Here is a 25,427-nt window from a genome sequence, read left to right as displayed (position 1 = left end):
ACTTGGGCTATTTTCACTCACTTTCACAGCCTTTAAGGGGAAAAAAAAAAAAAAAAAAAAAAAAAAAAAAAAAGTAGTTATTTTCTGACTTTCATGTGAGCACAAACTGACTGAGCCAAATTCCTGCCTCTTACTGTCCACATTTACATTCACATACACTGTTCCAATGACTGGACCTTTAATGCTATCCCAGTAGTTGCACAGAGCTCAAATAGATTCAGATTTTAAATAGAGGTCTTTACATATGAATAAACACTCTTTCTGAAGCAATTATCAGAGTTTGAGGGAGATACAGGAAGTGAGAATTGCCTCTAAGACATCAAAACAGTAACATCAGGCAGAGATTTTGAAGTGGATTCTCCTTCATTTTACATATTATTTACATATTATTCAGGAAAGGTTACATTGTTGCTCTTTTATCAAGAATTCCTAAAGGAAAAGCCAAGCAAAAACTCAATAGGTTGTCCTTTAACGAGTCAAATAATAGAATCACGCAATCATAAATGTGCAATATTTTCTGGTTCCCCATAAGTGGTAAAGTCAATATGAGGAAAAGCACTACTGAAGAATTTAATCTGAAGAATTCTTTTCTACAAACAGCAATTGACTTCTTGACTTCTGAGTATCTCTGAGAATACTGTTTGGCACAATCTTCTTTATTAATGTTGGAGACAAGATTTTACTAATTGAGAATGGGTTAAGAAACAGGTTTTCAAACAAGACTGAGAGAAAAAGTGAGTCATATATGGTCGTGTTACAAATAAAATTGAAACCCGATTATCAGATTGATTGCTTACTTCAAATTGGGTTTCTCAGCTATTTAGTATACATCAAAGGCACTAGACTATCTGTGAGCATTAATATCATCTGAAAAATATTTTCCTCTTGAAATAGTCATGCATAGCTCATTGAGATTCTTTGAGGCAGCACTGTCTTCTTAAAGCATTAAAAATAAATATTAAGATTTTCTGCAAATTGATGTCTAAAATTAATCTATTTGCAGTTACTTTTATTCACCTTCCAATTGCTGTTTTATATGCTACATTATACAGTTTACAGTACTCTGCTTGTTCTTTTAACTATGTGAAATCATAGATGAACAGAAATGGCAGCTTACAGCTAAGGCTTTTATCTGTATACTGGCTTGGATTTCTCATGCTACCTCTGTGGCCTGATTGCCCACCTGTCCTGTATGCCACAGCTCCTGCGGGGAACACACTCCTAGGGTTTCTCACCACAGAGACAAAGCTTTGGGTAGATGCTGCTGCATCACTGAGCTTCATCCCATTATGCAGTCAGGATGTGGCTTCAGATGCAGACCAAGATCAGGAACTCAAACAGACTCCTGGGTTCCCTAGGATAAACGTAGTCATAATCTGTAATCCACACAAAAACAATGACTTGAATGGTCTCCCTAAAACTGTTACCGTCAAAGTTTGAGAATTAAAAAGGAAGAAATGTAGAGCTAATATTTTATGTACTGTTTATTAGTATATCAGCAGCTTCAGCAGGAATCCTGTCACTTTGCAGAGAGCAGAGCTCAGCGCTGACCCTCCACTTCCTGTAAGGAGCTATGGGCCACTGGGACCCCCCCTCCACCTCCCCTCCTCTGGGCTGAACAAACCCAGGGCCCTCACCAGCTCCTCATACACCTTGCCCTCCAGACCCTTCATCATCTTCATAGACCTCCTTTGGATGCTATCTAACAGTGTTACATCTGTTTTATTGCGTTGCCTAAAACTGTACACACCACTGGAGGTATTCAAGTACAATAGGGTACATAAAGCTGGAACTCAGTGTAAACAGGAAATATCAGTCCATTTACAAATTTTGACCAAACGAAGATACAATACTCATAGTTCCAAAGTCCATTGTACCAACTCTGGATGGGACTATGCTTTCATTGTCTCATGGGTCCTAAATAGAAAGCAGAACATTCCGCCAGTGAGGCAGCATGTACAAGGAATGAGCAGGGGGAAAACAAGCAGCAGAAAATAGCACAAAAATATAAAAGATAAAAAAGCTGGTCTTTGAAATCTTTTCATTTTAGAGCATAAGAGGAGAAGTGTACAGTCATACTGTAAGAGGATGAAAGAGACAAACCCAGACTAAGCCACAACACTTGCAGTGATGAGGAAATGATGTTGCAACAGTCAGTAGCACTTAAATAATCTACCCCAGCATTAAGAAGGTTTTCCCCAAAGTTTTATTTGTATTTTGAGCATCAGGAGTAAAAAATTATGCATGTTCTCTGAGCCATCTTGCCATGGGAATTTACTAGTGAATCTTACATTATCTGTGTTCAGAAATGGAGCTAAGAATTTACCCTGTACATTTGCAGCTGTACACAGGAAAATGAAGATACTTCTAATTACCTAACTACAAAAAATGGCCAATCCATGTGAATGCAGGTTCTTAAAATATTAAAATACCATTGAGCTGAAGAGCTTGAGGTGGCTGTGACACCCTACTGTCCTCATTAGCCCCATATATGCCAGGAAACATGGAGATGGCATATGCATCCTTCAAAATAACCCTCTGCCACAACCACAGTAATGGCTGGTAAGGAGGGTTTCATGTTAACCACCATTATGGCCAAAATGCCATTCACGCGGTAAAAGAAATTCCAGTTCCTCTTTGGCATTCTCCAAATGAACATTTTGGCTCAAAGAAGTACAGTTGCTGGGGTTACAACTACAAAAATAGAATGACTTCAGGCCTTGCAGGTTCCTGGAGCCAAGGTGAGAGTGGTCCTGCCTCCCTGTTTCAAGGTGACATGCAACCTTGAAAGGAGAGAAGAGCTGCCCTGTCCCAGTGGTCTGCAGAAAAGGTTGGATCTGTGAGGACTATGTAGAAAACCTCACAACCACAAATATTGTCAGTCCCCGTCTGGCCTTGGAAAACATCAGCTGGGCAAAAATAGAAGCCTGTGGCTGTTTGGAGGAGTCTGGGTGTGTTCATTATTTAGGAATTTTCTCCAGTGTTTGTCATATCTTGTTCCACCTTGAGAATCCTTCCAGCACTGGGGTAGGTGGCCAGGTAGGCTGATCAGGAGGCAGAAATAGCTAAGTAGGCTATAGCCATTTCCTGGTGAGGTTACAGAGTTTAAATCCAAAGGTTTTTGATGCATACATACATATGAATTGGGGAAGATGAGGAATTTCACTGTAGCTAGAAAGGCTTCCTTTGACATTTAGGGGTGGGTGACTTCCTTCTCTTAGTTTCAGAACTTAACTTGCACTTGGCTCTCCCTTAGTTTCCCTGGAAAAGCATATTCCAAGATTGCCAGGAGAAAGTGCATTTTCTCAGTTGCCATGGGTTTGAGATAACTATGTGCTAACATGTGCTTTCTCAGGAGGAATAGGGTAATTCTTTGTCTATGTTCTGCATGAGCAAAGGGGCAGCCTAGACCACAGTGCCCAGTACTAGAGGCTTATGCTAAATCTAGGGCAGGACTTTTCTCACCAAGAATGCGTCAGTACATCTTGGTGGGAGTGGATGTAAAAGGAAATAAGATGTGCCCTGAGTGAGTTATTCAGAGGGACATGCCTTGGGAGACTAGTAGGAAATAATAACTAGTAGGTTGTTTTGGGTTTTTATTGCTGTTAGGCTTTTCTGTGAGTTCTTTGCAGACATTAAAGTGAAGCAGAGCTGTGTGTTGGGCCAGGTGGGGACAGAATAAACAAACCAGCTGAGGTACTGATCCACAGACAGGCCACAAAAATGATGCTACAAAATCTCATGAATAAAAATTGTGTAATAGGGACTTCCTCGGGAGTAACGTCTTGGCAGAAGTACCATTTTAAACAGTCACGCACCCTCCTTCTCCTGCCCTGTGCTGCAGCTTGACAAACATCTGTGCACTGAACCATATCAAGGAACAGAATGCAGCTAAAACCACCCTTTTTGTTACATTTTGCTAGATCATTTGTAGAAGACATCTTCCCACTCCATTTCACTGTGCAGCTACACAGACATTTGTGCCAACAGAAGGTAGGGATGAGAGATAAGGGATGAGGGTCAGACCTGAGGGTTGCCCTGGGATGAGACTTTAGCAGCAGCACCTTCACAGGATCAGTGCTGCCAAGATAAGAGGGAAAGAACTGAGCACCATTGAGCATTAAAACTAAACCCATGAACTGATGAGTCATAGAAGACTCATAGAAGACATAGTCAGGAAGAGATGAGGTGAAAGCAGTTCACTGAGTGACTGAATGGCAGGGATCCATAAGGGGAAGGACCCCAGTTTGGGATCTCTATGATAGTCATTTGCCTCCTGAGCATGCTTGTATTTCCATACATGTTTAGATATAACAGGAAAATTATATAAGCAAGAAGTAAAGTGACACTGCAACTGATATACATCTATTTTTTCTCGTTACCAGAGTGCAACCTTGATTTCCAAAACAACTTATAGAGAGTAAAAAGGAATCCAGTAAAGGTATTGAATTTGTAAACAGACATAATGCAGGGTGGAATTCCACAGACACATGTAGTGAACAATTTCAATATTATTGTTATTACTTAAAGCCCAACAAGTCTGCAAGATACTCCAAAGAGTAATTTGTTCATTAAGGGCTCTCCCAAGAGAAGTACCACATGCAAATGTCTAGAGACACTGTGTTGAGGGCTCAGACACCAAAAACATCAGCCATGTCAAGATCAGAACAATGTTGCTAGCAATGACACAGCTCATGGCAGGCTGTTTCCCTGCAGTCACCTGCGCCAACCAGGAAAGAACATTTTGTCACTACATCATTCACAAGAAAAAAATAATAATGATTAGTTCAGTCTGGTCCAGACAGGAAACACATCCAAGTGAACATCTGGCTCAAGTATTAGGAGAATCTCCCCAAGAAATACCTCCCAGTGTCATCAAAACATATTGTGCTGACCAAAACATATTAATGTAATTCGATGTACATTTAAGAAATAACAAGAATCATAGATAAAAGATAAATAAATAAGTTGGTTTCCTAAGGCCTAGAATAGCCTAAGCTTTTCAACTGAGCCACAGAGGCCAAAGATACAGAAAGAATGAGTGGCAACAGTACAGAATTCAAGAAGTCCATTCATCATGGTTTCAGACAGAGCCTGAGCATGACTACCTGCTTATGCTGACCCTCAAAAATAAATCAACTGCCTATAACATCACTTTTAAAGAGGAAAAAATAGCTGAATCAAATTCAGATTAAATCCAGGCTGAGCTATATCAGACCATCTGCTTATATTTTGGGTGGGAGCTGGCTTCACCCTGAGCTGCTAGAAGGATCAGGGTTAAGTTTAGAAGGAGAGAGAAGAAAAGTCTCTATTTTCCTGCCAGTGATATCCAAAAGGATGGAAGCCACACGGTGACCTCTAGTTTTGTTCGGGAAGGGACAAATCCCCACAGCAGCACCTGGGGTGCATCTCGGCTGGGACGAGTGGTGAGGAGCAGAGGGGAGCCAGGTCCCCGCAGCCCCAGTTCCCACGCCCGGCCGGCCAGGCTCGCGGGAGGAGCGGTGCCCGTCTCCGGAGGAATTCCCACCTGTGCGCGCCGCGGGCCTGGCGGGGGCGGGCCGGGAGGGGCCGGGCCAGGCGCCCCGGTACCGGGTCTGTCCTCTGCGTGCGCCTGCGGCTGGGACAGGGAGAGGCTTCAATACCCGAGCACGGCCGCGATTCGGCCCTGCGTGTGTTCTGCGGGTAGGGAAGTTCCCGCTGTGCTTACTGCGGGGCATCGGGAAGAGCGTGGCCGCGCCCTGCGGGAGCAGCGCAAAACATGGACAAGCTGAACAAGCTCGCGGTGCCGGCTGGGGAAAAGTTCAGGTAGGGGTCGGTCCCGGCTCGCCGCCCTCCGAGCGCTGGGGGGCGGTGCGGGGGCTCCTGCGGGCACGGGGCGCGGATCGCCGGGGCCATCGGGGCACTGGCGGAGGTCCCGGAGCAGCCCCGGGTGCTGACGGCTGCCGGGTGGTGCGGGGAAGTGGAGTGGGGGGTGGGGGTGTAAATACGTTTCTGTGGCCGTTGGTCGGCCGTAGGTTTCAGGGCAACAACGCGTCTGGTCTGCTCCGTCTGCAAGGAACAAGGAAACGTTTTAAAAGTTTCTGTTTTCAGTGCTTTGAGAAAATAGTTTGTGACTCATGAAGGTGTACGATCCCGATGGGCATTAGGAAAGTTGGATTCTTTGCTTAATAGTTTAATCAGCGTTGCGTGAATTTGACTCTGACTGCTGAGTTCTTTGATGTTTCCTGGTCTTCGAAAGATCAGGTAGAACAGGGGGAACTGAAAAGCGGGGAAAGCTCCCATGAAAAGAAGGATAACTTTAAGTACGGGATTTGGGAGGGGAAAAAATGCAGAAGCCAATCATTACTGGAGTATTTTTAGTGTGCCTGCTTTGATGCGCTGGTGGAGCTGGTACCTCAAGGCTCTTTCATCATGACTGTTTTCCTGAGTAATTAAAGAAGTCCTGTTTCAGTTTAAGGTCACAGGAACTTTTTCCTTTTTCTCTTTTTTCTTTTTTCCAAGAAAGAAATACTAAAAACGTGTTTGTTTGTTTTCTGAAACAACTCCTATTTAAGCACTGAATATTATTTTGTTAACTGTTTGTAAGTGTGTCTCCCTAGAAAACTCTGTGCAAGTTCATATATTCCCTTGTAAAGCTAATCTTGATACATTTCTAGTTATGTGCTTTCTCCATAGTATTGAAATATTGGGGAGAGTACCTGTAGACCTACAGCTGTCCTATGTTCCTCAGCCTGGCAGACTGCACCCTACAGCCTGAGCAAGGTCTCCTGGTGACCCAAAGGATGGAGGAAATAAGATAGTTACCTTTCTCAATGTTCATGATTTATCAGTGATCTGAAATAGTTTAAATGGTGCCATGGCCCAGTATTGGTCTCATTTAGCTATCTCAAAACAGTGAGCCATTTGATGGAAAGTCTGATACCATCAAGGCTGTTACCAGTATTTAAAGAAATTGAACACCCACTTTCCTCTGTGATAAAACTGTAGCTAGCTGTATCTTCTGCACGTTTTGTACATGCTTAAAATAAGATTAACAGGGTTACTTCCAAGTATATGGAGGAGGTTCTATGTATGAAGGTTACAACAGTTCCATTTCTCGGTGTGCTAATCCAAAAGCCTTGAGCCAGAAAGGTGCCACTGTGTCCCTTTGGTACCAGCCTGTCAGTGTTCTCACAGCAGAAATACACATGCACTTTAGACTTTAGTTTGGGCATGTTTAAGAGCATCTCTTTCATGAGGCAAAGATCTGGATATATGGTTACTTGACTTTACTACACGAGGATTTTAATAACTAATGGCAGAAATTTCCTTAAGCACATATTCACAGTACAAATGTAGAAGAGATGTGTGAAAATAGAAAGAGATCAGTGTAACACACCTTTGCTTTCTACTGCAAAACAACCATATGCCCCTGCTCTATGTAACTTGCAATTGGCTTCCGAATACAGCCTCCTACCTACACAGAAGAGACATAGGTAGCTGAGAGTTTGTGCTAGATATTACATGAATGAAAGAGTTACATTAAAAGTCAGCCTTCCTCCACGTGCCAAGAAGTAATCGTGGAGAACTATCCCTATGAAATGTAGTTTCAATGGATATAATTATAGTCCACATCTTTTTCTAAAGACAGCTTTCTTAAAATTTCCACTTTGTAGAAGCAAAAACTGAAGCAGTGCTGCTGATGAGTCAGTGCCTGAGCTTTTGATGTATTTTAAGTGTAGACCTGAAAACCTAGATGTTCTGCTTCTTTGATAATCTCATCTGTTCTCCATGGGCATATCTGATCCTAACAGACAAGGCCTTTTGTTGAATTAGCAAGTATTGTATCAGATCAGAATTCTTAACATACTCAACTTGTGTATCGCAACACCAAAAGTTCTTATGTGCCTAACTATGTGTCTAACTATCATGTTGTGGTATGAGTGTTGTTTGCATTTGCAGTTAAGTCACTCAATTAACTTAAATATCAGTTGGACAGGAATGCTGGAACTTCATGGAATTCCAATATTATTTTAATATAGTGTTTGTTGTAAGATATGCACAGTACTATACAACTATTCCCCCAGAGTACACTGTATTCTAATGTTTCCAAATAGTCAGACTTGAAGTCTAGAGCTTAGTTGTTTATCATGAGACAAATTTATGTGGTGCGTACAAAGACTTTGTAACTTTGAATAGCCTTCTAGTGCATGGAGTGAAATATAACTGTGCTGACACAGCAGGCTTTAGTGTGCCTTGATTTCAGAAGAAAATGTTATGCTTCAGACAAAGCTATATATAAGATATGCTCATAATCGAGGATGGTAGCTGGCAAAAGTAACATGAAGTTAGCAGTTAAAGCAATATAGCACCAAACTTGTACTCTTTTGTGGTTTGGCTTCCTTAGACAATGTACCTCAAATTTCTCCTCTTTAAATGATTCCTAGCTGCTACATACAACTACTCTTCATCTCTTCAGAATTGCTGCATCTTGTATTATGACCACAAACCTTAATAACGCCCCTTTGCTCCTTTTGCAAATGCCTTCATTTTCAAAGTTATTTTCAAAGGCATCATTACCACTCCCACTGCAATGACAGACAAACCATGGCATGAACTGGAAGTGTACCACATGCTTTCACTTGCCCAAGGTTGTACAGCCAACATCTTCCAGACTGCAAACAGAAGATTACTTTTCCAAGAACACAACTTCACAATGACTTCAGATAACTTCATTCATCTGCAGTGGATTTCTCCCTCTACAAAACCCTTCAAAATCACTATCTCAAACCATAACTGACAAATAACTCTCCCTACCCCACTCCCTCCTCAGGCTGGACATGCATCAATTTAAATGTAGTCCAAACACAATCCTTCTGTGTCAACATCTCCTATTAAACAGAGAGTTTAAGTACTAATTCTGTCAAAATCAAGAGGGAGTTTCCTTAGGGCCCAAATGGCTGCTTCAAATTTATTAGGAGTTTATGGTCTTCACTAACATTCTGCTGATAAAGATAGCTTCACTATTTGGTCTTTCCTTTGCTAGGACATTTGTTGGTGCAGTTTGCTCTTAAAAGCATGTAGACTGAAAATAAACCCATCTGGGGGGAAATGATATGAAATAGTAAACTGATACTTTCTACGTGTAGTATATTTTATCATAGGGAGTATCTCCTTTTTGAGAAAATAAATTGGAGGTACCTGAACATTAGTTATGCCTTGTTAGTAGAACTAGTGTAATAAAAATATTTTCTAATTAATTCTTATTGGTAGTGAAAAGAAGGAATTAGAAACTTCATCTCCTTTTTTCTTGAAGTCAAATTTTACAGTTTATTTCAGAATAAAAGCTCATCAAGGAAAGAAACTGGATTTTCAAAGCAAGTTATGGGATTCTCCCTGTGATAGAAGTGGGCATCAGAGTCCATACCAAGCTCTTTTTCCCCTTTTAGTTACATAGCCTCCAGAGGAAAGCCTATGCAATCATACTCTGCTTAGCAATCCAAGGACCCATATCAGAAGAACTGTCTCAGGCTAAGAGGTTTCCAGACTGATGACACCTACTCGTGGCTATTTCTTCTCAAGTCACAACCTCTCACATCTGCTCTCTTACCTGCTCTGTTGCCTTTTAGCACAAGCCTCAGCTGCCTTTAGCCTCAGGTGCTCAGCCAGAAATGACATTGAAGTCCTCCAGCAGCCCTCTGTCTCAGCTTCCATTTTCTCCTAATAAATTTCTACTGTGTGTTAACTGTCACAGCAGTAGTTCTTTAGTGCACCCATATTTTGGTTGAACTTGATGTGAAGTCACAGTGATGGCTGCATGCAGCCTCTGAAGTTAAAATTGACAGGAATGGGGGAAAAAAGGAGGATACCAGCTATGTTTACAGTGCTGGTGAGTACCAATAAGAGTTTTTTGTATGGGTTTATTAGGCCCAGTTTGCCATTGAAAGCATAGAGCTGTAATTAAACAAAGAAGCTATGTAATCTCTATTTCCTCCTGCTTTCAGTTAAACAGTTTCTGAATCTGACTCACCTCTGGACTTTGGAATGGAGCTAGATATGAAATGCACATGTCCCCAGATACCTCTGTAAAATTCCCTTCTTTCAGCCCCAGTGTGACTTCCCCAGCCAAATGCTCTTCCTGTTTCTTTCTCTCTGCCCTTGCTTCAGCCCCCACCCCATATCTATTGTCCTTACTTCTCAATTTCTCTCTGCACAAGCATTTCGTGAGAACAGTTCCTTGAAAGCTTTGGCCTTTTTTTCTTGGTCATCTTCCTTTCTGACTGTGCCATTTTGCTTGGACCAGTCTTTGTCAGTCTGCCAAGCTACCTTACTGGTTTTTAAACCTAAACCACTGTGTAGTGCGTTATTCAGAATAATCCTGCCTATGAAGCTGTGTATAGAAAACTGAGCTTAAGTGTGATTGTGGTCTACCCATGTTTTAAGAGATAATATAGCATTACAGACAAGAGGGTGTCATGTAATACTGAAACCGTACCAAAGACTCCTTGTCTAATGTAGGTAGTAGTACAGCAGTACAATCTAGGTTTGCACCAATCCTGTTTACGAGATCAGCTGTGCTGATTACCTTTAGTATCATTCTACTATGCTGGCAAAATTGCTGGCGTAGCTTATCCTAACACTGCCTTACATGCATATTCTTCCAAATAAAATTAGGTCTTCTAGAGACACTTTAGTTCTGTCAAAATAACTGTCAACAATAGTGGAATTTGCCAAAACAACAAGACTCATAGATCACACCATCTGTGGCCTCTTTGTAAGAGTTATTTGGTAAAAGCTAGTAATGAAGATTTGATCTAAATATTTGCTGTTCTTTATTTCAGAAAATTCATGGCCAATTGCCAGCAAAGTAATCCAATAAATTTCTAGGTCATAGAAAAAATGAAAATACTTAAGTAAATTTTACATAGCCTTTTTTATAATTAGCTTAAAACTATACCCCATGTAGCTTGTGTAGAGGGGTGAATATTAAGACACAACGTGACACTGCAAGTACCCAGCTTGATATGTTGATGCCAGGGATAAAAGTTTTGTGTTACAGAATCATTCTAAACTTATACACTGCTCACTACATTAGAATGTGATAGTTGCTTTTCTTTTCGGAGAAAAATATGACAATAAAACCTTGAAAAAAAAAAATATTTTAAAAAATCCACACTGTTAAGGCTTGAGAAAGGAAAACAGAATCATCAAAATGGGGAAAAGGCATTCCCATGTTGTTGAAAATTACTGGAAGTACTTCTTTATTTGAAAATAAGTATTGCCTTTAGTGGCTCTCTTTTTCTCCCCTTGGAAAATTCCTCTTTGATCTCTTTTATTTGATTATCTTTTTTTCAGTGTTATCAAATATATTTTGGAAGTAAAGCTTTTGTTAGAAAGTAGCTGAAAAGTTAATCAACAATAATGGAGTCAAGTTCTAGCTCTGCTTGGTAAAGTTAGTTTTGGAAGAAAATATTTAATGTGATCAAAAGTCCCAGTTGACTATATTCAAGATTGTAATGGACCATAAAAGATGTAACTGAAACATTTTTAAACATTGTAAGAACTCCAGCACTTTTGCATTCTGCTTAAAGGATGAGTATATTCTGGAGTTCCAATGCTGCAGGCAGTTCTAACCTTTGGACCAAACCTAGAGGGGGGAAAAAATAAGGTTTCGATTTCTTGTGGAACAGAAACTGAAAAAAATGATGACGCTTGGAGTTCAGATTATCTTACGTCAATACAGTGTAATATTAACTGCAATGATATTTTTGACATTTAAAAAATTTGAATGTTTCCTTTCAATCTGTTGTATCAGTATGGTTCAGGATTATAGTGTAGCAGGTTACTGTGTAAGGAAAACTTGTAATCCACTCTATTAGATGTATTTCATGGAAATGCTTTAAAACTACTTATTAAATAGGTAACGCTAAAGGTACTCAGTTTAAAACTTTATGATAATCTAAAGTTGAGGGAACAAAAAAAAAAAAAAAAAAAATCTGATTTTTCCTATAAATATTGCATGACTTGACCAAAAGTGATGACTTGACCAAAAGTGCACAGATGGAACTAATTGCTACACTTTAGTTGCTAATACGTAAGTGAAAGATTGGAAGTCCAAAAAATTGTTATGCTTTAGAGAAGAACGATGGAATTTCAGTCTCTTTCCAGCTCAGGCAGTTCTGTAGAGGAAACTGCTTGAGAGGGGACAAATTTTCTTAGGGAACAGTAAAAACTACAGGGCCATAAAGAACAAGATGAAAGTCCAGCTACAGGCTTTTTCTTCATGCTGAGCAAGTATGAATACAATCAGTATCAATATACATCTACCCAGCTTAACTAGCACATTTTTATATAAAATCTACTCTTGGAACAAGTCTCAGTGATTTATAAATACTAGGGAGCATTAAGATATCTGGGCATGCTCTGTCATTAGTAGTAGACTAATTGGACACTGTTTAATGCCATATGTAGGAGATCTGCTCTGTTTTGTTTGGTTGTCAGAGCACTATTTGTTAGAGCAAATGCAACCCATTATACTTATAAATGCACTCTGCTTCAAGAAGAGTCAAGAGGCTGTTCAGAAAAGCCTCCCTTTCTTCGAGTGCACACCAAATACCTTGCTTTCAAACTATAGAGACCATAAAGTTTCCAGTACATAGGAAATGCACAACATGTTTTATTCTTTCACAATCTCTGAACTTTCAAGATTAAAATAAGTAAATTAGAAAATATATTTTGTTACAGTGCTGATGAAGACTGCACACAAGTTATGAAGTCAATTTATTCATCTCATGTCAGTGCTTATGTGCCCCATGTTAACAAGACCTCTAAACAAAATTAAAGTACATAACTAACATTATGGAAGTGGAATTAATCTACAATCCATGCATACTCAGAACAAGATTCAGCCTTGATCTGAAAGGAGGAAGCAGTTCTGCCAAAGTCAGTACCATTGAGAGGGTTTCCATTGTAGATAAATCTGTATATGCCTGTAGAGAACCAGCACTCCTTGACTGTGTCCCAGTAAGGTCTTTTCATTGTGCAGAATTCCCAGTCACCTCAAATTAGTTACGTTATTCAATTTCATGTTAGGATTAATTGTGTCAGAGATGTATTATCATAGAATCACCAAGGTTGGAAAAGACCTTCAGGATCACCCAGTCCAGCCATCTACCTTCCACCAATATCTCCTCATTAAACTATGTCTCTTAGTACGATATCTAAGCATTTCTAGTACTCCTCCAGGGACAGTGACCCCATCACCTTTCTGGGCAGCCTGTTCCAGTGCCTGACCAGTCATTTGGAGAAGGAATTTTTCCTTATATTCAGCCTGAACCTCCCCTGGTGCAACTTGAGACTATTCCCTCTAGTCCTGTTGTTGGATACACAGAAGAGACTGACACCCACTTCACCACAACCTCCCTTTGGGTAGTTGTAGAGAGCAATAAGGTCTCCCCTGAGCCGCCTCTTCTCCAGACTGAACAATGCCAGTTTCCTCAGCCACTCCTCATAAAACTTGTTCTCCAGAACCCCTTAATATGCCTTTACATGCTTTGAATTCTCATTTATCTTGTGCTGGTACTTACTACTAGAAGACAGATAGAAAGCTTCTTTGTGAAGATTACCTAGAGGGCATATGAAGATTAAGAGTATAATCAATATTTAGCCTTTCTGTGCCTCTTTGTGTACTGTGTAAACATACACCTGCTCTAATTACTGTTTTTGCCTTTAGACAAAATAGTGGATGATTGAAAAGTGAGCAGAATAGGATGTTCAGATGTTTTGTCAAGTGGCTTTTTTTTAAACTAAAATTAGTCATTTCCTCATGTGCAACTTACAAACACAGCAGTAGACAATTGTAGTTTGTGCTTCCTCTCAGAAGTCTGTAATTGACCTCTCACAGTAAGCAAGCCTCTCACATTTTCCTTGTAGCTTTGAGATAGCATTAGAGATAAAGATCAAAGTGCCTTCTCTTGATAGCTTGCTGTTGCAGGTTGCCTCCTCTGCCATCATGAAAGGCATTGCAGGGGGTGGGCAGTGACAAGTACGGATATGGGGCAATAACACACTATCCCAGACCAGCAGCAACTGGAGCAGCCTTACAGTGCCTCATACAGCAATATTTGTTTGCACTGTACACACATCACAGCCATAGAAAACACCAGCTGCTGCCTATCCAGCTGCAGCCAGTCTGCATTTCTATGCAAGGAAATTGCACTCTCACTTTTCTAGGTGGCATGTGACATTGTAGCATGTGCATGAAGTACCTGGAGGAGGCCTAAAGAGCAGAATTAGATGATTTCTGTAGTTGGGAATTTTCTTTTGCTTTCTACTGAATAACTAGAAGGAAAGTAAAAAGGAAGAACCATTTTATGTGGTTGAGTTGGTTTAGATGCATACAACTTGAAAGTAATTAAAAAAAAAAAAACCCTACATCATATGAAGCTCTCACCCAGCTCACTGAGGTCTGTGTTCTTCCACAAAGACCATGTGTTGGTGGAAGATTCTGTATTTAGTTCAGGATGACAGTCCAAGAGAAGAGCCTTAAGCTTTCCAAAATCTCAAGTGATCCTCTTACAAATTCCCTACTATGTGAGAAAGTTTTCCCCCAAGCAAAAGCAGGCTTCTTTCCTTCTTTTCAGAAAGACTGTCTCAATTTTGTCAGCTTCGCACCTGTTTATAAAACTAAAAGGTAATAGAAACATAAAATAGTGATCAGCTGGGGAGATCACAGTGGAAAAAATGAGCAGCGGGGAGCAGTGAAGGTGGAGGCTGAGCATGCTGTTCTTTATCTAGCTTCACACTTTTTTTTTTTTTTTCCTAAATATTGAGAGTAACTGTAGTTGTTTCGAATTTTTTTGTCCTTTTGTTTTTTGCTTTTCTTCTTGTGGTAACTTAGTTTTTATTGTCCAGATTCCATTATACTTTTCCATGCTTTATTGTTGCTTTTTTGTTTAATGGATCTTTGCTGTAAAGCTTTGTAGCTAAAGCAGGTAGGAGTTTGTTGGGAGTGTTGTTTTGTTGTGTTAGGGTTGTTTTTGTTTTTTTTTTTTTTCTTGTTTTTTAATTTAGGTCTAAGACTGCACTTACTAAATTCTGTTCATTCAGGTTCCTGATGGTAAGCATTTGAATTTGTCTGGGAAAGTAGAAATAACTACTTTGTTTTGCTTGATCTGTTATGTTGTCTTTCTCAAGACAACGAGGCAGATAAGTGCTACACCCAAAGTGTATTTTCTTACCTGAAATGACTGGAGGTAGTAACTATCTTCAGAAAATTAGACTTTCTAGACACAGAACAGAGTGCCCTGGCAGTGAGAAACAGCTGTACCCAAAGGATCGTAAGAACTTAACTCAGAGAGCAAGCTGACTGATTTATAGTGTGACTTCTCCATCAATATTCTGAAGCCAGTTCAACTTTATCTGTTAAAAATCTAACTGAAGTTAGGAGAAGAAAGAATATGCAGGTCAGTTAATATCTGATGCATCAATATTGCTTAAAGTTTTTCCTAATACAACCTCTGTCTGAACACATCCATTCACAGTGCTGCCCTTTCTTTAACTAAAGTAATTTCTCACAGAGTACAGGATTTTTCAAGAGGCACAACAGATAAGTCAGACAGTCCTGTAAGTGCTAGGAATCTAAGAAGGTTTAATTCTTGCCCGCCAAATAACAGAAGTGTGCATGCTTGTAATATTGAAGACTTCCTGTGAGTGATTTAAAACTTGTTTTTGTTTTTCTCCTGCTCCCTACTGATGCTGCAATCAGTGCTGTTTGCAAAATCATCAGTACCACACCCAACAGCAAATTCACACATCTGCACAAAAGCAATGTGTGTCCACTACCCCCACCCAGGACACCACATAGTGTGTTCTTGCAGTAGAGTGGTTTCCATTTGCCATTGGCATTCCATTGCCATGTGACAGAGACTGAGCCAGCAGCACAAATAAATTGCTGACACCCGGAGTGTGTGCTGGAGATCTGGTGTAATGGATTCACAGCCTACAAAGAAGTGGAGCTTACTGCTTCACACACAGCAGGGCCTTCTCTGCTCCCAGCAGCACATGGCGGCCATGGCCACCACCAAGGCCACACTCTTTTCTCAGGCTTCTGAAATATTCATGGCTTTAATTTTTCCTAACAGCATGTTATGGCAAGGTCTCCCCTGGAAACTCCCTGTGCCACAGGGTGACACAAGTCTTGCTTAGAATACCAACACCCAGTGCACAGACAAGGGGTTCTTTAGGCTGGATATTAGGAAAAACTTATCTGAAAGAGTGGTTGGGTAGTGGAACCAGGATGCCCATGGAGGTGTTCAAGAAGAATGTAGATATGGTACATAGGGAAATGGTTTAGTGGGCAGTGTTGGTATTTGGATGGTTGGACTGGATTATCTTAGAAATTTTTTCCAACCTTAATGGTTCTATGATTCTAAAGAGAAGTTCCCAGGTGTAGATTATCCCCAGTCTTTCTAAATATGTCTATTTGCAGATGCATGAAGACACTTAATATACAAATAGATACAATTTCTCAAAAATTACTCATTGCAGAGTTGAAAACAAGATACTCCTCAGGTCTGTGGGCTCTGTACATTGTTGCACATCTGAGTCAAAAGTTCATTGCATGCTTTATTCTTCAGATCACTTTTATTTTCTTTCAGATTATTTTGAATTTAGAAAGCTTTTGTGGTATAGCTAACATGCAAGAACATCAAAAGCTTCCATCTAATTTCCAAGAAGGTGGATGTGTCACAAGCTGGGCCTATCCACTGCCTTTCACTTCACATACATTCCTCATATTCTGAGCTGTGACCAGATCAAAGAGAGGGTGGGTTTGCTCCAATCTGCTTTTATCTCAAGGCAGCTCTGCCACTCCTTGAGCGCAGCTAGGCATTTCGTGACAAGGCAAGCCCTCTTTTCAGGCTACACTGTATTGGCAAAGATAAACCTTTCTGGCTTCCTTTATATGTGTATCACAGGTAGTGACATTTTCTGAATACATTAGATAATCCTTAATTGCTAGAGGTCAAAACTGATAATGAAGCAACACAGGGCTACAAAAGCATCCCCTTTTGGAAAGGTTTACTCCTAAACTTAAAAAGGAAATGCCCTTTCTCCTCCTCTTTCAGGCATTCTTTCTAGTAAACTATATTCTTGATCTTATCTCCATGATGGACTAACATACAGTAAAATAATCTTTTTTTTCTCAGTACCTTTGTTGCTTTAGGTAGGTAAAATAAAGCTTCATGTTTGGTAGTTTGATATGTTTTAATATGTAAGGAGTTCAGAAATAAGAAACCTGGGCTTGATCTCCCATGGACTTTCTTATACTAATCAGTGACTATACTAATCCTTACTAAAATATGGGAATTTCTCTATGTCAAAAGGGTAGAGCAGGAATAAAGTAGTATGTTGGTGGACTTCTCTGAACCCAGAAAGCCAGAGGAGAGCATGAAGACATCATGAACAGGCCCAGACTAGGGTAACTGCTCTTCAGCAAGTAATACTTCAGTTATGTTCACAAAGTTCAAAACAAAAACAGGAAAACATGCCAAGTTTATTTGAATGCTTTCCCCCCCCCCCCCCCCCCCCCCCCCCCCCCCCCCCCATTTTCCCCTGTTAGCAGAAAATTCCCTTTTCAGAGCAGAGAGCTAACCATTTGTTGGGAAATGTTGTCTGCTAACTACTTCATAAATACCTGTTGTTTCACTTGACACCTTGCTATCAATTACTAGCACTTCCTGTTAGGCTCCAACAACGAAGATAAAAGATCTCTACCTTCAGCATCCTAACAAAGTCATTCCAGAACTATTTAAAGAGAAACTAAAATCTGAGAGACTCCATCCAGTAACTAGTGTAGCAGGAATTGTAGTTGTCAGGGAGTTATTACTTGGAACAGGCCCAACCTGTCCACTGAACTAACTACTTCACTGCCCACTGTTGTGCAACTGTAAAATAGAAACGTAAGTGAAGGGAAAAAAGTACAGCTGAAGGATTTATTTAATAGTCTTATTTGTTGTCCCTCCAACATACCTAATATATTTTCCAGAAACAAAGTTTTTAGATACGCTTAGAGCCAAGACTCTTTAACTCCTCATTTGTGTGCCAACAATAATCAGCAGAAGTTCGAAAATGTGTTTTATGTGCGTTGAGTCCCTGATCAAAGGGTCCCATCTAACCATAATTGAATTGGATCTCAGAACAGCTATTGCTGAAAAGTGTTTTCAGAGATGAACAGACACAATACACCTTTACAAGCCTATCTTTATATAAGAAGGTCTCAGCCCTAGTTGAATAAAGAGTTGGTGATTATAGTTAAGAAATAACTCTTAAGTTTGGCCTCTTAATTATCTTTACTTAACTGCGGTGCAGTTAATTGCTGCTCTGTTCAGTTTTTCCCTCAAGGAACCTCTTGAACTATTTTCCTAAGTATTTGAGAGACAGACAAGAAGTGTAAGAGAGCCAATCAGATGCAGAGATCCATGCAAAATATTGAGTGCATAAATGACCTTCCATGCTTTGTTTTCTTCATTTTTTCTGGAATGATTTTGCAACCTGATCCTCATCTTTTCTACTGTCCCTCTAAAACCACCAGGCAGACAGACTGTTGTAAAACCTACAATAAGTTTGTATCAGCTTTCATGTCAAGAAAACTCAGCTTTTGCTCACTAACTGAACAGACTAGTTTTTGCAATTTGTTCAACTTAATGATTCAAGTGGGCTCCCGCTTGAACTGTAGATCATCCACATCTGATGACTTACTACACTCACGACTGTAATACTGCATTGATTATCTGCTTGTGCTCACAGGCTCAATTTAAGTCGAGCTGTCCAGGGGCAACAAATTAAGTGTTGCAGCAATTCATGTCAGCTATGCAACTATAAGAAATGAAGAAATCACAAACATGTTTTAGACATTCCCTAAATTATCACAATTTTTTACTTACAAAATTAAATGACTTCAGGAATTTGAATAAGCAAATCTAGACAAGCTTTTGTTTCAGTTCAGCTGCATGAGAAAACACCTTTTCTCTTTTCCCAGAATAATGACATAACTTTTTTTTTCTTAGAGTCATGAATGTGAGAGATGACCAATAAGCAGCATTCAGAATTAAATCTAGAGAATGGGCCAAACCAAAAATCTATCTCTATCAAGCTATGTATACTGTAAGAAAAATAACAGATTTTTATATGCATTTCTCCTGAAAGGCTGCCAAGACTTTTCAAAAAGGACACAAACACCTGCAAGCATCTATTCTCTCCAAACTAGAACTAACCCATTTAAATCTCCTCTCGTTCTTTTCATTCCTCATTACTTTTCATTTATAGTCACTGCCAGGTGCCAGCTGGGGCACAAAACAGAAACAGTCAACTGTAGAAGATGGTTATTTGTGATATTTCAAGCATGACCAGAAACTGAATTTATTAGGGAGGGAAGAAAAAAACAAACGACACACAGAGAAAAGCAGAAGATCTGAGATTTGCAGATTTAATGAATTTTGTTGTATCACCCAGGTTTTCTCACAGATGTGTAGTGCCTTATTGCATTAAATTACTCTAAGTATTTTTGCTGGGCACTGTTTTTCAACATCTGTAAGTAATTTAATACTATTATTTTTAATATCGGCACTTAACATTGTATCTTTTTGCTGCAAGTTAATAGTGTGAGCTTTGAACTAAAGTTACAGGTGTGTTAGTAAATTACTTTTCAGTTGTTCTCTATTTAATAGTTGAGAATCTAAAATTAATATGTTGAATTGCTCTTCAAGGAAAGTCATGCAAATATTTTGGCTCTAGAAATACTCTTATGTATCAAAGCCTTGACATTATCTTTTAAATCCAATTTCCTTTGGAAAAAAAAAATAATAATAATAATAATATTTTAGAGCTCCAATTACCGAAGACAAAGATGGAAGGTACCTTTTCTTTTTTTAACCAAAGCTTGACTTGTTACTCAACCTTCTGCATATTTTGGTTTCAAGTTTAAAGAAAGCTTTAAATAAAGGCAAGAGAACTTTGATTTTTATTTGTCTTTGTAAGGAATATTTCCAACATTCATCTGGTAGCCTAATTTTGCATCAAAGATGAGAAAGGCAAGACAGTAAAATTGGCATAGGCAATTCATAACGGAAAGAATAGAAAGCAGAATTTTTAAATGTCCATTTTGCTTCTCTTTGTTGGCTGAGATGAAACTTTCATCTTGGGTCTAATGCAGGATACCTTAATTTAGGTGACAGGACAAACAAACTGTATGAAGAAACTAAAAACAAAAAGCAATAGGAGTTTTTCTAAGGTGTTCAGCCCTCTAATAGGTTTTACTATAAAAATCAGTCTTTGCAATAAATTGTACCAGTGCTCCTTGAAACTGCCTTGATTTCAGTGTCTTTCTTCCCTAAATGAAAAGGGTGAGAGGCATTAAAAACTACTACCTGTGTACTAAAAAACAAAAACGAGATATTAACTTTAAATTGACCTGATTACAAATTTTCAGTGAGGTCAGTGCAGCTGATGAGTAAAAGCTATATTTGATTCCAGATATCAGTTCATATAATTGGAGTACTGAGATCGTGAGTTTCCACAGCTGAGAACTGGAGGTACTCCAATGGCTTTTCAGATTCTGAGGCTGGGGGAATATGTCATATTCTGTCCCCTGTCCCCCCTGTTTCCCCTCCCCCCCCTTAGATATTCAAGCATTGTGGGAATTTGGTAAATGTCCATTGATTTAAATAATAATAATAAAAAATGACTTATAAATTGGAAAATGTTCCCATTATTGCTGTGGAATGCTGTAAAGTCAGTTCTGAACAACGTGCTAATATTGAAATATTCTTAGCTTAGGCAATTGTGTCCTTTCTTGATGCATTTGCTTAGATTAATGATTTAAACCACTATTAACTGTATAAAGGAGAGGGATAACAGAAATCATGCCAAAAAGCTCAGTTAAAAATGGAGGAAAACTTCATACACAAACAATTTTAGCAACTGAACTACTTACTGTGTATACATAAAGCAGTTTTGATGCACAAAAAGTTATTGCTTATGTTTCCTGTATTTTCCTTAATATATATTAGTATTCAACTACATGGTAATCTTAATACTGGTTTTGTTTAACATTTTACAGGAAGCTTCAAAAGATGGTGCACGATATCAAGAAAAATGAAAGTGGGATAATAAACAAATTCAAAAAGTAAGTTTGAAATGTTACTCCTAGTTTTCTCTATTTGCCAAAGTCAGACTAAAGTGCTGTAATGTTATACTAGTGATGGGACCATATTATCCTAGAATAATGTATTTCAGTGTATGTGAAGAAATTCAGTCCAGGCTGTGGCACGCAGTATTGTCATCATTATTAGTAGTCTCCCACAGTAGCTGAAGAACTGGCCCCCAAAGGTAGGCTGTGTTGTAGCATTGAAAAACAGTATTTAGGTAAAATGCATTTTTGTTGTCTGTGTTTTGAGAATTATTGTAGTTTTTCCCTTAGGCCACTGTTTAATTTACCTGCTGCAATTAAGCTTTAATTGGTGCTTCATCTTGAACCAACTGATCAGACATCATAGAATTCCCATTAAAATGTTATGTTCTCCCATATATCGGTTATCTAAAACAAAAACCACCTAAATTACCTAACATTCTTATCTCAGTAAGAAGTGCTAAACAGCATAAATATTGATGTCACGTACACGGAGGTATCATAAAATATTCATGTGTTTCATACATAGAAATTCCATCAATTCAAATGAATAGCCCACTCACTGTTTCCAGTCAAACATCTGTTTAAGCTGTTTAGCACACTTGATGCAAAACTCACTTGAAAACTTCCACTTCAACTCGATTTTCCCATTCAGATGTCTTTCTTCACATGAGTCATTGTGTATGAAGGACTTCTAAGTTAATTAGTGCGTAGTATCTACAATGCTTTGGGATGACCACATTAAATTCTAGAAATGCAGTTCTTGTACATGAAAGGCATGCGTGAACATTTCTTAAAACTGTTCTTAGAGTGACTGTGATAGTTCAGTTTGAGGAGAAGGGGAAAAAAAAATAAAAAGATTTTAACAATTCTAGGTATATATGAGGCAGTTGAGAGTAGCCTAGTTTGGCTGTGCAAGAGCTCTGGAAAACTGTTGGTGTCTGTGGGGCATCTCCTGAGCAGAGGAGGTGAGATGTGCTTCCAGAAGCAGCACTCAGCCCCCAACAGAAACCTCAGGTTGCAATCCTCCTTGTGGCCTGTTTACCTCAGCTCTGCCTCTGTCCACAGGTATCCTCTGATTGTATCACCAGATATATCAGAAGGATTCTTGAGACATCTTTCCCTCTCATTAGCCATCCTCTTTTGTTCATTTCAATCACTGTCATGTGATGTGAATACTTGATTGTCTTTAGTTGCCTGGACATTAATTGAGCTGTTCATCAGTACTTCTCTGACTAAATGTCCTTCCTCTCTTACACTCTGGTAAGGACAAGGGAAAAATAACAAGAACTAAATGTAGCTGAAGCTGGGAAGGTCAGAGGTGCCATTGTTGAATGCCAGATATGAGGTAGTTGGTATAATGCTACAATTCTTTGATTCTCGAAAGATTTAAAAAAATAAAAAAAAAAAAAAAAAAAAAATCCACAAAAAGAACAGACTTAAAAACTCTTAATATATGACTGCAGCACAGAGTTCACATTCCACCTCTTCTAGCTGTGAGAATACAAATTGAGACTTAAAAAAAGAAGAATATATAATAATCTTACTGAATCCTCTACAGTGCATCTGAGTCCTATTAATCCCATCTGCAATTATGAAATTCTAAACTTACTGAGGGGGGAAAAAAAAAAGAATCTCACATTTGCACATGACTTAAGAACTCAAAAACTCAACTCTAACCCAGTACATAATGAGACTTAGAATAAAGCCATTATTTGGTAACACTGATAAGGGTATGTGTAAAGAGACACCAGGCTTTGCAGAACAAGAATTGGCTGCATTCCTCTGTATCCTCTGGGGGCTTTTTGTTTAGTTTAGATTACTTTTCTATTTAAAAAATAAATAAACTGGATAACCACAGTTTTTATTTATTTATCACTTTCTCTCTTGTCAGTTATGTGATTTTAATTTTTTTTTCATTACACGTCAAAGACACAAATATGACTGAAGTAGGAGAAATTGTATTAAGAACTGCTTTATTAATGCAGAATTGGTCTTTGGCTATGAATTGGAAGAACATAAATTGCTTTGACTAAAATTCAAACCTTAGTAGTGGAGAAAATTTGGAAGAAGTCAAGCAGTGTACTTGGTTATTGCAAACCCAAAGCTGCCATGGGCAACTTATAACACCCTAAGTCTTTTCTTTTGAATTGGGAAGAACAAGTGGTCTTGAAAGCTGATTAATTTATTAACATTTGTTAAGATGCTTCTGAAATCCCAGTTGACCCTTGATTATCAAGAGAGGTAATAGAAGTTCCTGCATCAAAAGTCTCACACTGCAATCTAGTTCAGCTCTAAGGTACAGGAGAGCAACAGTCTACCTGTCTACCATGGATATCTACCACTGATGCTGCTTAAAGTTTTGTGGGAAGCTACCTGAACAGATGCGGTAACAAGAAAGAAAACTGCAGATAATTCCTTAATTGCTTTAAAAGTCCCGTTGTTGATTCCCCAGTCAAACTCAAAATGTTCCAAGAGCAGCAATACAAATACTGCTCACAAGCTGCCATTCACCTGCTTGCCATGTTTACAGTACTGGAACCCCAGCTGTATTATGTCAAAGAGAATTATTATGTTCAAGCTGAAGAAGAAGCAATAGGTTTTAGCTAAAGTTGGATAAAGAATGGGGCACACCACAATACAATTTTAAGTCCTATCTGGAAAAAACATTTCCTATGGAGTGGGTAGGCTCTGTGCTAACAGCAGGAGAAATGAAAGGCTCTTGTAAATGAGCAGGCTGTAGTCACTTCTTATAAGCAGGGGTAGTAAGCAAATGCTCCAATGAGTAATTACCTCTGGAGGAGAATTTAGTCCTTTACATAAATTGCTACTGCTATGTATTTTTTGGCTGCTTTTCTGATTGTACTCTGTAAGAAAGCACTGCTAGAGTAGAAAACTCAAACTTTTACTACAGACAGCTTTAAAATTCTCCATATAGTACAGGAAATCATAAAAATGTGTGATTAACCTGAAAGTGTGTAAATAAGACTTACCATTCCCATACTATTCCTTACATGAGTAAAAATTAAGCATGTGCCTATATACTATGCTGGATCAATCTTGGCATGCTGCAAAGGGGAAATCTCAGAATATATTTTGCTTTCAAAATAATTCATTTGCTAAAAATCAGTGTGCAGTGCTATCTGCTTTTGTGTGAGTAGCATTCAGACCTAGTTACATGAAATGCCTCAAATTCTACCATTATTGGTTGAAGCTAATGTAGTAATATAGTAAGATGTTACATTGTTTTTAAAACATCTGATAATATATTGTCAAAAATGCACTTGGATTTTATGTAGATCTTTGGAACTGAAATTTTTCATATTTATATATATAATTCTGTAGATAACTTATTTGCTATTGAATTTTAGGGAAATACTGGCCATATTAAGGTCAATGGAAATTTGAATTAATAGTTTTCTATTAGAGTCCACGCAGAGATGGTCCACCATTTGTAACTGAAGTGCAGATCTGGGTACCACCAGAATATTTCACTTGGAAACTGCATTTACTGCAACTTGTTATATAACCATTACAAGATTTGTTAGGAAATCATCCTTTTCCACTTAAAAGTGTATTCTCAGATGGATGGCATTTGGTTCTCTCAGTCCTTTGTTAAAATCAGAGGAACAGGACAGAGTAATTCATTTGCTGCTCTGCAAGCATTTGTGTATAAATGCATCAGTACCTGAAATAGCAAGGTATCTGCTCCTTGGCATAGGGATTTTCTCTTCTCAGCTTGCACTGTGGTTTGCTCAGTGGGTGCAATGCTGGCTCCCACAAAGTGAAGCTCCAGTCAACTTCAAAAGAAATCTAGATTTCAGTTCTGGCACTTAATAGTCCATTCTGGTTTGGTGGGAATAATCAAAATGGATTTGAATTTGAGAATAAATAATGAGTTTGAAATGATTCTAAAACATATAGATGTGGCTATAAACTATCTCAGCACTGTGACAGAAACATGATTTCTTTTCTTCTATTGACATTCAGGTTCCAAAATGAACAAGTGGCCTTAATTTGCAAAACTGGGAAAGATACTTGGGATCGGTATGCTAATTCAGATCTGAACAATGGCATGTTAGGTTGCTGAGATACACAGCTCCGTTCTGTGCTTTGTATGCTTTCATTGTAACATATTTACATTTTCCATCAGGGTCATTGCCAGGATTTGCAGGGCCTGGGACACAGTGCTGAAGTTTTCTGCTTAGCAGTTTGGAAATATATAATGTGGCTTTGGCCAATTGCTTCACACTGTGACCCA

General features: G+C 38.9%; 1 protein-coding gene across 4 annotated transcripts in view; it reads left to right on the top strand.

The window, feature by feature from the left end:
• Positions 1–25,427, top strand: part of BLNK (B cell linker) — a 91,159-nt gene that overhangs the window by 43,598 nt on the left and 22,134 nt on the right. The window contains exons 1-3 of one of the 4 annotated variants that reach the window (XM_072340125.1): positions 5,583–5,805; positions 21,098–21,163; positions 25,157–25,213. In XM_072340125.1, the coding sequence (XP_072196226.1) occupies positions 5,759–5,805; positions 21,098–21,163; positions 25,157–25,213 (170 nt within the window). In that variant the 5' untranslated portion in view covers positions 5,583–5,758. Of the gene's footprint in view, positions 1–5,582; positions 5,806–21,097; positions 21,164–25,156; positions 25,214–25,427 lie in introns of those variants that run through there. The other 3 variants (XM_072340123.1, XM_072340126.1, XM_072340124.1) reach the window with 3 other exon arrangements.

Source organism: Excalfactoria chinensis, chromosome 6 (assembly GCF_039878825.1).
Source record: "Excalfactoria chinensis isolate bCotChi1 chromosome 6, bCotChi1.hap2, whole genome shotgun sequence".
Lineage (NCBI taxonomy): Eukaryota > Metazoa > Chordata > Aves > Galliformes > Phasianidae > Excalfactoria > Excalfactoria chinensis.
Note: the sequence above shows the minus strand (reverse complement) of the source record. Positions and strands in the feature narration are given on the sequence as shown.